This window comes from Bolinopsis microptera, chromosome 7 (genome assembly GCF_026151205.1).
Source record: "Bolinopsis microptera isolate Bmic1 chromosome 7, MBARI_Bmic_1.0, whole genome shotgun sequence".
Classification (NCBI taxonomy): Eukaryota; Metazoa; Ctenophora; class Tentaculata; order Lobata; family Bolinopsidae; genus Bolinopsis; species Bolinopsis microptera.
The window spans coordinates 405,933-423,700 of NC_087078.1; the positions used below are offsets into that span (position 1 = coordinate 405,933).

Sequence of the window (17,768 nt, forward strand, 5' to 3'; positions counted from 1 at the left end):
AATGTTAGAATCCTTCGTAAATAAACTATTGAGAGCCTCAAATTATTTGTTGTATATACTTATATAAGTATATGTTGTCTTTCGGTGACTAAAACAACACTACTACAATGTATAGTGTATTATACTGTATATATATCAGCGTAATTAATATATTAGTTATGCTATTGCTAACATCGATCTAAGATAGCAATGCTTTAACTCCATGCACCAGCATCAGTGCCCGATATAGTAGAAAAGGGCTACTTTTCTGCTACAGATTTGGCGCCCCAACAAATCATTGAACAGAATAGTATAATATAAAAGGATTCTGAATATGAATAGGGCCTTGTTAGCAACGTCCTATACAAATGCGTTACCATGGTTACAAGAGTCCTATACAAATGCGTGTTTTAAATATTGACTGCAGAGAATCCCTGTAACAGCATCTGCTAATAAGGACCTACTTGTTCATGTACTATAATCTTATAATGGTAACCAGGTAACCAGGTAACCAGGTAACCAGGTAACCAGGTAACCAGGTAACCAGGTAACCAGGTAACCAGGTAACCAAGTAACCAGGTAACCAGGTAACCAGGTAACCAGGTAACCAGGTAACCAAGTAACCAGGTAACCAGGTAACCAGGTAACCAAGTAACCAGGTAACCAAGTAACCAGGTAACCAGGTAACCAGGTAACCAGGTAACCAGGTAACCAGGTAACCAGGTAACCTACTTGTTCATGTACTATAATGGGCTCAAAGATTTGTTAAGTGGGTCCGTTGTGTCACATGGTTTGACTACTTATAAATAATATAACGTTAATATAACGTTGTACCTTTTTTACTTGCCTGAATTCCACAAAATTTTCAAAATATTTTAACAAAATTGTATTTTCAAAGCCTCTTCGATATGCAAATCAACTTTAAACATAATATTATAACAAAACCTCTCTTAACATATGATTACATAGCACTAGCCCCACACTGAATGTCAGAAAGGGAAACATTGTTTTAAAATGCTCAGATGCTTATTAGCTTATTGCATATGACAGAAATCTAGGGAATAAGTTTGTAAGGTTGGAATAATCTAAAATGATGTCCATTCCATTATATTTCTGGTTCTAGGTTTGATCAAATCTACTGAAGTGACCAGACTATCCCACGAATCATGTTTTTCTGTGATTTGAGATTTGAGATTACAGAACCACTCTACCAGTGGTTCTGATACCTAATTGTGTTATTAACTACTTAAGTACAATTATTGTGGTGTCAACAAAAACTCCGAAAGGTTGAAGCACGAACATGCGATTTAGAAACATAGTTGCAGATTTAAAACTGACCAAGTACAGACAAAATAAAAAACCACAAACAAGGTAGTGGTGACACCATGCACTATCACCATGGTGACACCATGCACTCTAGTAAAGTAGTAAACAAGTTCCCACCGTCGCGCCTACCTTTAGTAGTCTCCACAAAGTTGTCAGATTAAATTAATTGCAAAGAACAATTGGACTGTCTATCGTTTATTTTTCTCTAACAAAACTTGCTGATACTTTCTGTAGTCTGTAGTTTCTGTATCCCCCCCCCCCCCTTTCTGTTATAGTCCTGCAACATTCCACGAACGTACTCTCATGGAAATTTCACGTGCGACAGGTTGCTAGGTGACAGTTGGTTGCTAGGTGACACTTGTTTCCCGATACTACTCAAGTCAGGTTGCTAGGTGACAGAATGCTGACAGTTTAACTGTTTAAGAAATATAAAGTCTGAAAGAGAACGTTTAGCGTGTCCGCATAGTGAGGAGCGTTCAACGTTAACCTGGTAACTATGGCAACGTTAACCTGGTAACTTTGGCAACGGTAACCTGGTAACTATGGCAACGTTAACCTGGTAACTATGGCAACGTTAACCTGGTAACTATGGCAACGTTAACTTGTTTCACTTAATAACCTGAATCTTAAAGTCGCCGTTGTGAACAGCGCTATCATTATAACAATATGTTATTATGAGAGATGAGACCCTACAAGTACTTCACCTGGCACTAAACTGCATTCCGACTGGATTCCTCTCTTTCACAATAGTGAGAGAGAAAGAAGTCTGTTTAGCTTAGTCTTATAAAAGACTAACACCAGAAGAAGGTTGCTTTAATTGTTGGTGCTTACTAATCACCAAATATTTCGTAGCTTCTCGTCATATATTATACTCGTCACCATAGCAACCTCTCGTCATATATTATACTCGTCACCATAGCAACCTCTCGTCATATATTATACTCGTCACCTCAAATGAATAAAATATAAATACAACTGTATACTAAACTGTATAGTGTTTAACTATATAATAATATATATTGCCTGCGAGGAATGCCGTATTTTAAAATTCTAAAATTGGCTTCATTCTCCTTGAATAAATCAAACAGCCTGAAACTCTGCTGGTAATATCGAAGAATTTTAGGAGACAATTTTAAAATAATATTCTCTTTAGAATTCTTAATTCGCACGCTTGTTAGGATTCAGCTTATTGCACCTCGTTACCATGGTAGCAACCTCTCTTGAGTCTCTTCAGCTTATCATCGAGTTTCTCCTCTTTACTTCCACTGCCAAGACTCTCTAACAGCGTTTAACTGATATCATGCATGGAGCACGTGGTGTCTGGTAACCTAGTGACCAGTATTAGTAACCTAGTAACCAGTATCACCTAGAAACCACGTGCTGTCTGGATTAACAATACCTGAGATCACACATAACATCTACAGCTTGACTAAAATCTGTGAAGTTATATCACGGAATTTACGGTATATCCTCAGACGATAACGTCACGTCACGTGATCAAACATCCCTCCCTCCCTCCTCCCTCTCTCCCTCCCTCCCTCCCTCCCTCCCTCCCAGTCTTCACTAAGATATTAGATAACATCTCATTATCTGGACTGATTTGAAATCAGCCACCCATTATGTGTTCCAGCCAGCTGGACACGAAACTACCGGGTAATTGAGGAGTACTTGGGTCCATTAAAAGGCTGGTATTTTCTAGAAGTTACGTAGGCACAGTAGCTGGCGTACTTTTCAACGCCTTGTCAGGCCGCGTTGCTAGGCAACATTAACTCCAATATCTAACTGTGTCGTCACTTCCATTCTATCAGTGTTTATTCAGGGTTAGGTTCTTCTTTATTGTGGGCTTCAAGGCCAACTCTCTAATAATTAAAGAAGAAACAGTAGTTGAAACACTGACAGTAGTCACACAGAAGTCAGCACTTCCAGCTCCCCAGGTATTATACAGAATATCAGACCGCTAGAAATAATAAATATTGCCAGCGCTTACACACAGCTATACAACTTGTCAACACCACCAGTCAGCTCCAGATTCCAAAACTCGGGCTCGTATCCGACCTCACTTTCTCCCGCCTGAATCTTATTTACTTGCTCCGCTCCTTCACCTCTTGTTGCTTGGTTACCGATCTTGTTGCTTAGTTACCGTTCTTGTTGATACGTTTTTATTGCTCAGTTACAAGTATCGTTAACTGGTGTTTTGTAACGAGTGAGCTGCGAGATCCCACAAAATCTCAGAGATCAGGGACTCTTGTAACCATGGTAACCATGACTCGCGGTTAATGACGGAGGAGGAAAGCACGCAACATGTGGTAGTATTTGCACGGCGGTTCTCAGTAAACTCCCTGAGCTCACCACCATGTGTAGTAGCGACCCCTCCCACCCTCCCTCCCCTTCAAGTAGCTACAATACCACTAAAGGACCCAATATCAGTGGAATTAGTGAACATAAACAGGCTCTACTCATCCAGTGATTTACAGAAGAGGAGAGAGGACTTTAGGAGGAAGTATGAGACTAAAGGCCTGGCTATAGATGTTGATGTTTGTAAGTTAAACCCTCCCCCTCCTCCTCCTAAAGAAGATGGCTTCAAGCCTAAGAAATCCTCGGCTCACAGTAGCAAGAGAATGTCACAGACTATTTCATTTGACGAGTACGGCAGAGTAATCCGTCAGGAGTTTGTGCAGTCAGAATCAGCTGTATCCGAGGACTCCTCTGTGTATGACGAAGATGATGATCCTTTTAACGACGACTTTGATTTCGGAGATGCGTTCAGACTGTCAGAATCACCAGAACCTCAGGATAAGGAATGCCAGACCCACTTTGTAAATCTCACAATATCAGTGCTGACCCAGACGCCTACTAACGATCTGTCCACCACGTCGTGTCAGACTGCTAAAATAAAACAGGTTGACAGCGGTATCCAGGTGGATCCTCCTCCACAGAACGATCTGAACAAGTTTCCTAACATTGTAGTTACCCCTCCAGCTGGCAAACTCAACAACTTCATCGTCAAACCCCCCTCTATATTCGCTCACAAAACTGATTCTACCGGACAAAACTCCTTCACCCCTCAAAAGAACGAGGCTGTAGGTGGTAATGGGAAAAAGAGTCGCCTTAAAAAGATGGTCAGTGACTTTCACTCTAAGTACGTGGACAAAACCACCCCTGAGAAGCAACTCAATCATAATAATGTAGATAAACCTTCTAAACCGACCGATCTTCCCAACAAGAAGTCTACTAAAAGTATCAAGCAGTTGTTCGAGTCGAAGAAGAAGAACGTCGAGACGAGTTCAAGCAAACTGGAGTTATCAGATAAACTGAAACACGAGCTGAGGAACTCTAAAACTAGTGTGAAGAATCAGATAGGTGCTATATCAGCAAAAGAGGAGGAGGAGATTCCTCTGCTGGAACAGCTGCTCAAAGAGATCGCTAACCTCCCTCTCTATAAACTCATAGAGTTTGAGAAGGGTTTTGTTAAAAGCATTACCGACCGAGAACTGCTGGAGATCGTGAAGACGCGGTTCAGAAACAAGAGTGACCAGCAACTGATTGATATTATGAAGGAGCTTGTCAAGAACATAGATGTAGACGATATGTACGATATCTTTGAACAATACGTCAACGAACGACCGTACAGCGAGTGCAAGATATTATCAATGAAGATCTGCGAGAACTTGCTAAACAAGAAGGACATGACAGAGCTGATGATGAGGAACTTCAGCTCAATGTCAGAGAACAACAAGAAAGTGTTGGCTACAAGTCTGCTGGAAGACCTCCCTTACGAGTCCATGAAGAAAGTGATAGAACTCCAGCTACCTAAACTGAAAGAGAAAGATATCCCGAACGTTCTGAACAACATACAGACAGATCCCAACAAGAGAGAGTTCGAGAAAGCTGTCAGTATCCTCTCCAGTAAGTTATCTGGAGACGAGACTCAGAAACTGATCCGGGATCTGGGAAGAGGGATGAAACACGAGGAGATATCTAAAGCTATAAAGCATTTGTTCGACTACCTCCCCAAGCGTGAGAGCGAGAGTTTAGCAAGACGTTATGTGGAGGTTAAGAAGGTAATGGTGGAAAGGTGGACTGAGACTAAAGCTATAGAAGTAAGAAGTAAGCTAGTGTCTAAACAAACGGGCACTGACCCTCCCAAGCAGGAGATCAAGGAAGCTAGGGCAGAGAAATCCAGGAAAGTAGTGGTTCTGCAGGGAGAGAGTTGGTTCGCTAACGACAGGAGATGTGTCAACAGGATGACCCAAACAGACGCGGTGAACAGACTGCTCTTCAAGGACAAGACAGACCTACAGAACGCAGCTGAAACCATGAACAAAGCAAAGAAGAGGTTCCTTGAGAAGTCTAAAGACACTAACAGCAGGTCTAAGAGAGAGGACGTAATGATCGGGGGCTCCAGGACCCCCACTCCCAACTCTCTAGCTCTCAGCTCAGTAGAGACTGATGGTTGTAGGAGGAGTAGTCCGGCCAGTCCCGCTCTTATGAGTCCGGGTCTGATGAGTCCTGGTCTGATGAGTCCTGGATTAATCAGTCCCTCTGTTACGAGTCCTGCTTCTGTCACTGTCTCTACCAGGTATATACACTCACATTTTATATAGAATATGATAGATATTATCTTTCAGTACCTAAAACTTTGGCTAATTCAGCACCGTCAAACCCTGATGTAAATCCCGTCTTAGTGGAATTCCAGCAGTTTGAGGCGTGGCTGTGATTAAAAACACTGTCATCCTTTATCATATCATAGTATGACCAGAACTGTACGGTGACCTAAACTAAATCTAGTTAACAGGGATGAACTGTGCGGTGACCTAAACTAAATCTAGTTAACTGGGATGAAATCAGGCTTTAAAATACACGAACTTTTGTGTGCAAGAGAAAATAAATGATATAGTGAATATCACTTCGGACCTACTGATGACTTAAAGTTAAAGTTTGACTGTAAAACAAGTAAAATATATTGCACGTGTAAAGATAAGCCCCCTCAAAATAAGAAACCGGGTTAGCAAACTTAAAGTGTCGACAAGTTAAATTACCAAACTTATTATATGTTTGTCAGGCAGGAACATATCAACAACTAAATAACATATTAACAAATAAATAACGTTACAATTTACGTATTACATTTATCTGCAAACAATCTGCAACAGCTGCTGTCAGAAACAACTATTTGTATTAGTTATTATTAGGGAAATTAACAATATTCCATAAAGTTCTAGGTAAATAACATATGTTTCATTTCAGAAAGAACCTTCTGGAAGAAATAGAACGATTGAAGCAAGAAAAGCATAGTATATACGATGGTGAGTTTGGACTATGAGCTTATAAGGAAGGTGCAGGCTTTTAATGTTGTAACTAAGCTGGCAGCATAGAGCTCAAGCTGGGAAACATGCTGTTTTTGGTTCTTTTGCGATAGTGTAATTGCGACAACTAGCGCTGGATGGCGACAACTAGCGCTATCCAAGTATCCAGTTGTCGCAATTACACTATCGCAAAAGAACCCTGTTTTTAAATGATAATCCTATGTTTAGATCATATTATGATGTAGTGTTACCATGGTAACAAACCATTTAAAGTCATGTGACCATGATAACATATATACCATATAAGGTAGTGTTACCATGGTAATACACCATAAAATATAGAACATTTCAGACTACCAAGAGTACTTCAATCTGGCTCTGGACCAGGAAGAAGAAATACATTACTTGGAGGATGAACTGGAACGAACTAAGCGACAAATAAACGTAAGTTACCATGGTAACTAATGCTTACTCTAATGAAAGAAAAAGCATGATTAGTGTTACTTTTAGACCAGGCAAGAAGTAAACAAAATGAAATTTTACTGCAAATAACACGCCGGAATGGAACACAAATTATTGAAGCTGCAACCAATATGTTTATCAGATACCTACATTATTTAGATATTTGAAACAATTGAAAGTTATTCGCTCTAATTCATCAAAGACACCGGGATGTGAGTTTAACGACAGGTTACATATACTGCTACTAGGTTACTAGCTGGTTACTAGGTTACTAGCTGGTTACTAGGTTACTAGCTGGTTACTAGGTTACTAGCTGGTTACTAGGTTACTAGCTGGTTACTAGGTTACTAACTGGTTATTATGTTACTAGCTGGTTACTAGGTTACTAGCTGGTTACTAGCTGGTTACTAGGTTACTAACTGGTTATCATGTTACTAGCTGGTCACTAGGTTACCAGCTGGTTACCAGGTTACTAACTGGTTCCTAGGCTACTAACTGGTTACTAAGTAACTAGCTGGTTACTAGGTTACTAACTGGTTACTATGTTACTAGCTGGTTACTAGATTACTAGCTGGTCACTAGGTTACCAGCTGGTTACTAGGTTACTAACTGGTTACTATGTTACTAGCTGGTCATTAGGTTACCAGCTGGTTACCAGGTTACTAGCTGGTCACCAGGTTACTAGCTGGTCACCAGGTTACTAGCTGGTCACTACGTTACTAGCTGGTCACCAGGTTACTAGCTGGTCACTAGGTTACTAGCTGGTCACCAGGTTACTAGCTGGTCACTAGGTTACTAGCTGGTCACCAGGTTACTAGCTGGTTACTAGGTTACTAGCTGGTCACTAGGTTACTAGCTGGTCACCAGGTTACTAGCTGGTCACTAAGTTACCAGCTGGTTACCAGGTTACTAGCTGGTTACTAGATTACTAGCTGGTTACTATGTTACCGGTGACTAATAACATTTCAGGATCAAGAACTGGAGCTACATTACCTGAAGGAGGAGCGAGAAGTGGCCTACAAGGACATCAGGGATCTGGAGGATGAACTAGCAGACTCCAGACTCATGGTAATGTCACGTGATTTAGCACGTGTTACTATGGTTACTTAGATTAGCACGTGGGTTACTATGAGCATAATAGGTCGGGTCAGCGTGTTCCTGTTAATACCCTCTTTTCAACAGGATCAAAGACCATGTCAATGAAACAAGGGGTTACAAATATTCCTGTCTCTTAGATTAATATTACCTTGTTGAATTACTGTATTAGAGCTGTTCAACAGTCCATTATTATATAGTCCTGAGATGGACGGTCAGTGCGCATGTCACGTGTTACTATGGTTACTTGTTCATAGTGCACATGTTTATAATTCGTAATGAAGCTACCTTGATGCTACTTCACAATGTGAATGAAGTTTCTTTGATGCATAATCAAGCTGCAATCATTAATTAAAATGCCCTCATTGTCGGCATTGGTTTAGGGAATTATGGAATTCTATAATTCCCCAAACCACGAAGACTGACAATGCAAGTATTTTAATTAAGGAATGAACGGTTACAATAAAGTAAATCCTCCATCCTTATTATTCATAACAAAAGCTTCGCAGAATGGCATATTAAAGGTATAGCATCTTCATGTTACCCACAATCCATCCATGATATTAACTATCCGCCCTACTAGTCGTAATAGAGTTAGAAAGTAATTGTTAGTAGATCAGGGTAGAATGCTGATAAGAATGGAACTAGGGGGAGGAAGGACTAGGAGGGCTAGAGAGGGGACTATGAGGTCAAGAGAGGGGACTAGGAGGGCTAGAGGGGTGACTAGGAGGGCTAGAGAGAGGGGACTAGGAGGGCTAGAGGGGGACTAGGAGGGCTAGAGAGTAGAGGGGGACTAGGAGGGCTAGAGGGGTGACTAGGAGGACTAGAGAGGGGACTAGGAGGACTAGAGGGGGAACTAGGAGGGCTAGAGGGGGAACTAGGAGGGCTAGAGAGGGGACTAAGAGGGCTAGAGGGGGGACTAGGAGGGCTAGAGGGGGGACTAGGAGGGCTAGAGAGTAGAGGGGGACTAGGAGGGCTAGAGGGGGGACTAGGAGGGCTAGAGGGGTGACTAGGAGGGCTAGAGGGGGGACTAGGAGGGCTAGAGGGGGGACTAGGAGGGCTAGAGGGTGACTAGGAGGACTAGAGGGGGAACTAGGAGGGCTAGAGGGGGACTAGGAGGGCTAGAGGGGGGACTAGGAGGGCTAGAGGGGGGACTAGGAGGGCTAGAGAGTAGAGGGGGACTAGGAGGGCTAGAGGGGGGACTAAGAGGGCTAGAGAGAGGGGACTAGGAGGGCTAGAGGGGGGACTAGGAGGGCTAGAGAGTAGAGGGGGACTAGGAGGGCTAGAGGAGGACTAGGAGGGCTAGAGGGGGGACTAGGAGGGCTAGAGGGGTGACTAGGAGGGCTAGAGGGGGGACTAGGAGGGCTAGAGGGGGGACTAGGAGGGCTAGAGGGGGGACTAGGAGGACTAGAGGGGGGACTAGGAGGGCTAGAGGGGGGACTAGGAGAGCTAGAGGGGGACTAGGAGGGCTAGAGGGGGGACTAGGAGAGCTAGAGGGGGACTAGGAGGGCTAGAGGGGGGACTAGAAGGGCTAGAGAGGGGACTATGAGGGCTAGAGGAGGGACTAGGAGGGATAGAGGGGGACTAGGAGGGCTAGAGGGGGACTAGGAGGGCTAGAGGGGGGACTAGGAGGGCTAGAGGGGCTAGGAGGGCTAGAGAGAGGGGACTAGGAGGGCTAGAGGGGGGGGACTAACCAATCATAATATTTATTGATATTGTTCGAGTATATGATTATCATTATATACTTTTATGTAATATCCCATTGAGGCCCTTGGGTGGCCCCCATCGCGGGTTTACTACTAGTAAGAAAAATATCAAAAGATTAAATCAATCTTCGTCGAACTTCCTTCACGGTAACAGTAGAAAGTGGATTTATCGGCCAACATTCTGTTAAATGAGAGATCCTTCCTCTGTTTAAGGGGGCCGGGGGGTCTTCCTCTATTTAAATTATCACAGCTGTTAGCAGTAGGATCAAATTAGCTCACATTTTTAGAGAAAAGTGATTTTTATCGTACGTGATTGGAAGATTCTGGCCGATTACCGACCGATTATCGGCACTAGGCCGGTAATCGGCACTAGAGCATTAGTCAAGTAATAAGCAAAACTGTAAAAGAGCAAGTATATATACTTGCTCTTTTACAGTTTTGCTTATTACTTGACTAATGCTCTAGTGCCGATTACCGGCCGATAATCGGTCGGTAATCGGCCTGCAAACCTTTTTTGAATAACCCTGTAAGTGTATATATACACTTACAGGGTTATTCAAAAAAGGTTTGCAGGTTTGGTTCTTAAATACCTTAATAGAGCCCGGCATTGCAGTGATTAATAATAATCTAGGAGGGATATAGGGGGGACTAGGAGGGCTAAAGGGGGGACTAGGAGGGCTAGAGACGGGACTAGGAGGGCTAGAGACGGGACTAGGAGGGCTAGAGAGGGGACTAGAAAGGCTAGAGGGGGGACTAGAAGGGCTAGAGGGGGGACTAGGAGGGCTAGAGAGGGGACTAGGAGGGCTAGAGAGGGGACTAGGAGGGCTAGAGAGGGGACTAGGAGGGCTAGAGGGGGGACTAGGAGGGCTAGAGAGGGGACTAGGAGGGCTAGAGAGGGGACTAGGAGGGCTAGAGAGGGGACTAGGAGGGCTAGAGAGGGGACTAGGAGGGCTAGAGGCGGGACTAGGAGGGCTAGAGGCGGGACTAGGAGGACTAGAGAGGGGACTAGGAGGGCTAGAGGGGGGACTAGGAGGGCTAGAGGGGGACTAGGAGGGCTAGAGGGGTGACTAGGAGGGCTAGAGGGGGGACTAGGAGTGCTAGAGGGGGATTAGTAGGGCTAGAGGGGGGACTAAGAGGGCTAGAGGGGGGACTAGGAGTGCTAGAGGGGGATTAGTAGGGCTAGAGAGGGGACTAGAAGGGCTAGAGGGGGACTAGGAGGGCTAGAGGGGGGTTAGGAGGGCTAGAGAGGGGACTAGGAGGGCTAGAGAGGAGACTAGGAGGGCTAGAGGGGGGACTAGGAGGGCTAGAGAGGGGACTAGGAGGGCTAGAGAGGGGACTAGGAGGGCTAGAGGGGGGACTAGGAGGGCTAGAGAGGGGACTAGGAGGGCTAGAGGGGTGACTAGGAGGGCTAGAGGGGGGACTAGGAGTGCTAGAGGGGGATTAGTAGGGCTAGAGGGGGGACTAAGAGGGCTAGAGGGGGGACTAGGAGTGCTAGAGGGGGATTAGTAGGGCTAGAGAGGGGACTAGAAGGGCTAGAGGGGGACTAGGAGGGCTAGAGGGGGGTTAGGAGGGCTAGAGAGGGGACTAGGAGGGCTAGAGAGGAGACTAGGAGGGCTAGAGGGGGGACTAGGAGGGCTAGAGAGGGGACTAGGAGGACTAGAGAGTAGAGGGGGACTAGGAGGGCTAGAGGGGGGACTATGAGGGCTAGAGGGGGACTAGGAGGGCTAGAGAGGGGACTAGGAGGGCTAGAGGGGGACTAGGAGGGCTAGAGAGGGGACTAGGAGGGCTAGAGGGGGGACTAGGAGGGCTAGAGAGGGGACTAGGAGGGCTAGAGAGGGGACTAGGAGGGCTAGAGGGGGGACTAAGAGGGCTAGAGAGGGGACTAGGAGGGCTAGAGAGGGGACTAGGAGGGCTAGAGGGGGACTAGGAGGGCTAGAGAGGGGGACTAGGAGGACTAGAGAGTAGAGGGGGACTAGGAGGGCTAGAGGGGGGACTATGAGGGCTAGAGGGGGACTAGGAGGGCTAGAGAGGGGACTAGGAGGGCTAGAGGGGGACTAGGAGGGCTAGAGAGGGGACTAGGAGGGCTAGAGGGGGGACTAAGAGGGCTAGAGAGGGGACTAGGAGGGCTAGAGAGGGGACTAGGAGGGCTAGAGGGGGGACTAGGAGGGCTAGAGAGGGGACTAGGAGGGCTAGAGAGGGGACTAGGAGGGCTAGAGGGGGGACTAAGAGGGCTAGAGAGGGGACTAGGAGGGCTAGAGAGGGGACTAGGAGGACTAGAGGGGGGACTAGGAGGGCTAGAGAGGGGGACTAGGAGGACTAGAGAGTAGAGGGGGACTAGGAGGGCTAGAGGGGGGACTATGAGGGCTAGAGGGGGACTAGGAGGGCTAGAGAGGGGACTAGGAGGGCTAGAGGGGGACTAGGAGGGCTAGAGAGGGGACTAGGAGGGCTAGAGGGGGGACTAAGAGGGCTAGAGAGGGGACTAGGAGGGCTAGAGAGGGGACTAGGAGGGCTAGAGGGGGGACTAGGAGGGCTAGAGAGGGGACTAGGAGGGCTAGAGAGGGGACTAGGAGGGCTAGAGGGGGGACTAAGAGGGCTAGAGAGGGGACTAGGAGGGCTAGAGAGGGGACTAGGAGGGCTAGAGAGGGGACTAGGAGGGCTAGAGGGGGGACTAAGAGGGCTAGAGAGGGGAGGGGGTTTAAAATAATAATATTGAATAAATAACTCCCTAGATTCACGATCTCCGTAACAGACCTCTGACAGTTCTCACCACTAATCAAGATGGAAAGAAAGTGAACATAGCCAACACAGACAGACTCACGAAGGAGCTGGAGAAATTCCAGGGTCTGGACGAGGAGCTGGCTTTACTGCAGGTAATATGGTTATTAGGTTACTAGCTGGTTACTAGGTTACTAGCTGGTTACTAGGTTACTGGCTGGTTACTAGGTTACTAGATGGTTACTAGGTTACTGCCTGGTTACTAGGTTACTGCCTGGTTACTAGGTTACTAGCTGGTTACTAGGTTACTGGCTGGTTACTAGGTTACTAGCTGGTTACTAGGTTACTAGCTGGTTACTAGGTTACTGGCTGGTTACTAGGTTACTGGCTGGTTACTAGGTTACTAGCTGGTTACTAGGTTACTGGCTGGTTACTAGGTTACTAGCTGGTTACTAGGTTATTCCAGGCTTTACTGCAGGTAATATTATTTAACATTTATAAAAAGTTGAAGTAATTAATATATTAATTATGTATTAAGTTTTGTCACATAATAATAGCTGTAATATTAAATAAAGATCTCTTAAATTTGATATTTATCTCCGTAATTTAGCTAATGACAAGAGTGAAGAGATATTGGCATAAACCTCAGTGAAGTTTTGACATTTAGTTGTTTGTTTTAGGGAAAGATAAGACTTGTTTAGAACTTTTATTAACGTTTTTAAAATAAAAAATTCAACCTCCTCATCCTCTTCATAAAGTTTGTATTTTAATCTTTACAAAAGAAACTTTTGTAAAAATTAAAACTTACGAGGACCCTCTGCTGCATTATAAAGTGCTTGTCACTATATAGTGTTGTCACTATATAGTGTTGTCACTATATAGTGTTGTCACTATATAGTGTGATTACCCCCTCTGCTGTTACCGAATATCGCACTACCATAACCAAATCTCCATCAGGAAGACTTCCTGTTGATGGAACAAAAGTGGCTTGCAGAGCAAAAAAGGAAGAAGTATTTCGAGGATCAAGCTCTGATAGAAGAAAAGAAGACGAAAGAGATATCTCAACAACTCTACATGATAATGACTAACGAGCTAACTCCTGCTAGTTTCAAGGTTGGGACCATACTTACTAGTTACCATGGTAACACTGCTAGTTACCATAGTAACACTACTAGTTACCATGGTAACACTGCTAGTTACCATAGTAACCTGCTAGTTAACATGGTAACACTGCTAGTTACCATGCTAGTTACCATGGTAACACTGCTAGTTACCATGGCAACACTGCTAGTTACCATGGCAACACTGCTAGTTACCATGGTAACACTGCTAGTTACCATGGCAACACTGCTAGTTACCATCGCAACACTGCTAGTTACCATGGCAACACTGCTAGTTACCATGGCAACACTGCTAGTTACCATGGCAACACTGCTAGTTACCATGGCAACACTGCTAGTTACCATGGCAACACTGCTAGTTACCATGGTAACACTGCTAGTTACCATAGTAACCTGCTAGTTAACATGGTAACACTGCTAGTTACCATGCTAGTTACCATGGTAACACTGCTAGTTACCATGGCAACACTGCTAGTTACCATGGCAACACTGCTAGTTACCATGGTAACACTGCTAGTTACCATGGCAACACTGCTAGTTACCATCGCAACACTGCTAGTTACCATCGCAACACTGCTAGTTACCATGGCAACACTGCTAGTTACCATGGCAACACTGCTAGTTACCATGGCAACACTGCTAGTTACCATGGCAACACTGCTAGTTACCATGGCAACACTGCTAGTTACCATGGCAACACTGCTAGTTACCATGGCAACACTGCTAGTTACCATGGCAACACTGCTAGTTACCATGGCAACACTGCTAGTTACCATGGCAACACTGCTAGTTACCATGGCAACACTGCTAGTTACCATGGCAACACTGCTAGTTACCATGGCAACACTGCTAGTTACCATGGCAACACTGCTAGTTACCATGGCAACACTGCTAGTTACCATGGCAACACTGCTAGTTACCATGGCAACACTGCTAGTTACCATGGCAACACTGCTAGTTACCATGGCAACACTGCTAGTTACCATGGCAACACTGCTAGTTACCATGGCAACACTGCTAGTTACCATAAAGCTTCCTTACTAATCAGCTCTATATAATGGTAAGTGTTATTACGTATTACGTATTAAATCTAATATTAATCCCATGAATAATTTAGCGATGCATCAACGAACAGTGTGCAAAAAGAAATGATAAGAAAAGGCTAATTCTAAATTATGCATCACACTTCACAGTGTCATGTTACCACAATTACTAGCGTAATAATTTGATGAGTCGATAAAAGAGACAAAACACTACAGAATACTGTACAGCATTTTCCTGTGTAGTTGAATGAAATCAAGATTTAAGTTGAGTAGTTGGAGCGGATACCGTTGCCTTTCTCGTTTAAAGCGAAAGGCGGTAAATCGCCGGTAAATTGTCGATAGGACGCTGGTAAAGTGCCGGTAAAGCAAATAATTAGGATTAACTATGATCTGGTCGTGTGTTGGAGATCATATCTTTGTTTGGAGATTTGCTGCTCGCTAGCGCTACCAAGCGTCTGATAAAGTAAACCATTATTAAGCCTCTGTTCAGGGAGGAGCCAGTTCTATGATAAAGTGAGGAGCTATGAACCATGAAATATATTTTATTGTTATTTGGAGCAATGAGTATTAGAGATAATACAGTGCAACATATCTTTCTTTGGATAAAGTAAACCATCAAGCTATGAAATATATTGTATTGTTATTTGGAGCAATGAGCATGGGATTAGTACAATTCACCTTAGTGTGCCTTATCTAACATACACCTCATAATTGCATATATCTAAACTACTCTTTGTGCCTCCCCCTTGTAACTACCAATCTTTAGACATTGATTATCTGACTAGACGAACACAATATTAAACTTTAAACTATAATTATAACTCCTTTGTTAAGTGTGTTATCACGTACAGAGGTCAATCTGTTGTATTGGTTCCCCGACAAATACAGTCTGAATATTAGAGATAATATAAGTATTAGAGATAATACAACATTTCCCCGGTACCCCGACAAATGCAGTCTCAATATTAGAGATAATATAAATATTAGAGATAATACAACATTTCCCCGGTACCCCGACAAATGCAGTCTGAATATTAGAGATAATATAAATATTAGAGATAATATAAATATTAGAGATAATATAAATATTAGAGATAATATAAATATTAGAGATAATACAACATTTCCCCGGTACCCCGACAAACAGGATTAAACAGGATTAAACATAAATTAAACAGGATTAAACAGGATTAAACATAAATTTGTCAATGAGAGCCCTAACACTCACGTCTTGACTATACATCAATATAATAGAAATAAATAAATAAATAATGTGCAAGAGTATTCTTAAAATAAAAATTTAAAAATCATAAAAATTTAACTTCGTCACATCTTTTGTTGAAAGAGAAACAAGTGCAAATAAAATAATTTAATTCCCATGAACATGTTCCAAAATGATATGATATGTTGATCGTAATATGAAATGAAATGAAGCCCGACTTGACCGTCACGTGTCCGCAGAGGAGTTCCGTTGAGGTGTAGCGGGGACTTTACAGCTGGACTTCAGCAGATCCTTCTTAGTGACTTCCTTCTTCGGGAAACGCCTGTTGTTTGCTCTCACCAAGAACCTCGCTGTCTCTCTTATGAGGCTGGTATCTGTGAATAGCCCCTCTAAGTTAGCGAAAAGACAGGTTTTGGCTCTCTGACTAAAGCGGTGTCGGTAGGAGGTGTTGGAGCAATATTTCATCTTTCCTAACTAGTTGTCAGTATAAACAACAACGTAACGTGAAAAAATCTACCTGCTCTCAACTTAAAACATTTTCTATGAACATAAGATCCCTTATTAAGAATATAGATCAACTACGTGATGATATTGAGACTTATGATAAGTATGATATATTGTGTTTTAACGAAACTAATTGCACTTTAGGGAAATTACCGAACGGAATAAACGACGTTACCTTAGATGGATTTCATGAACCATTTATCCAGGATCCAATTCGCCCATCTGGAAAAGGTGGGGGGCTAGCCACTTATGTACACAAACGTGTAGTCGATTATGATAAAATTGATATTTTCACTCCAAACCCTGAACCAACTAATACTAGTGGCGAATTCCAATTTATCAAGCTCCATCAGTGCAAAGGATACAACAGAACGAAAATAATTGGCAATGTTTACCGTTCTCCCGCTAGGAGACCTGAAGCGTTTCTAGAAATTTTCAAAAATACGCTGCACAACCTAGGGAGACACACCCGTAAACATATGACGCTTCATGGAGATTTCAACCTTGATTTACTGAAGCACAGCAGCAACCAAGCATGTCAGAACATTATAGATATTGCGTCCTCTTACGGTTTTATTCAAATTGTATCACGCCCAACTCGCCTAACGGACCATAGTGCCACGCTTATTGACCACATCTACACAAACAATCTTGAGGATACAATAAGCTGTAACGTCTTAACGACAGATATGTCTGATCACTTAGCAATAGTCACTACAATAAATCTTGATAACACGCCAACCAGCAGCTACCGCTCTGCGTCTAACTCACAAAATGTATCTCAAACTGAAACACGTAGATTTAACGACACCAACAATCAAAAATTCAGAGACTTAATTACAGATGAAAGTTGGTCAGAAATTTTTAACAATACCAATGATGCCAACGAACAGTTCAATAATTTAAATACGGCTTATAATAAGATTTACGAGTCTGCCTATCCCACAAAAAGACAATCACGAAGACAAAATGAACGTGTTAATCCGAAACCATGGATGCTGCCCTGGCTCGAAGAAGCTATAGAACGTAAAAATGAGTCATATTACGATTTTGTTAAGGAACCATCTGATAGTAACCGCAGTAAATATGACCGTCTGAAGAAGTTTTGTAATAAACACATCGATAAAGCTAAAAACAAGCACTTCAAAAAATTTTTTGAGCAAAACAAAGAAAATTCTAAGAAGCAGTGGCAAATGATAAACAGTCTTCTTAATAGGAAAAAATCTAAACCTACTTCAATTAAACTGACTGACGAAGACGGCTCAATCAGCACTCCGGCAGCTGTAGCA

The 17,768-nt window shown here is 43.4% G+C and overlaps 1 protein-coding gene across 1 annotated transcript in view; it reads left to right on the plus strand.

Annotated features, from left to right (window-relative positions):
- The first annotated feature begins 3,103 nt into the window (after positions 1-3,103).
- The window catches only part of LOC134819043 (uncharacterized), a 39,709-nt gene continuing 25,044 nt past the window's right edge, over positions 3,104-17,768 (plus strand). The window contains exons 1-6 of the mRNA XM_063828806.1: positions 3,104-5,884; positions 6,553-6,611; positions 6,964-7,055; positions 8,043-8,141; positions 12,604-12,744; positions 13,547-13,702. Of these exons, the coding sequence (XP_063684876.1) occupies positions 3,582-5,884; positions 6,553-6,611; positions 6,964-7,055; positions 8,043-8,141; positions 12,604-12,744; positions 13,547-13,702 (2,850 nt within the window). The 5' untranslated portion in view covers positions 3,104-3,581. The remainder of the gene's footprint in view (positions 5,885-6,552; positions 6,612-6,963; positions 7,056-8,042; positions 8,142-12,603; positions 12,745-13,546; positions 13,703-17,768) is intronic.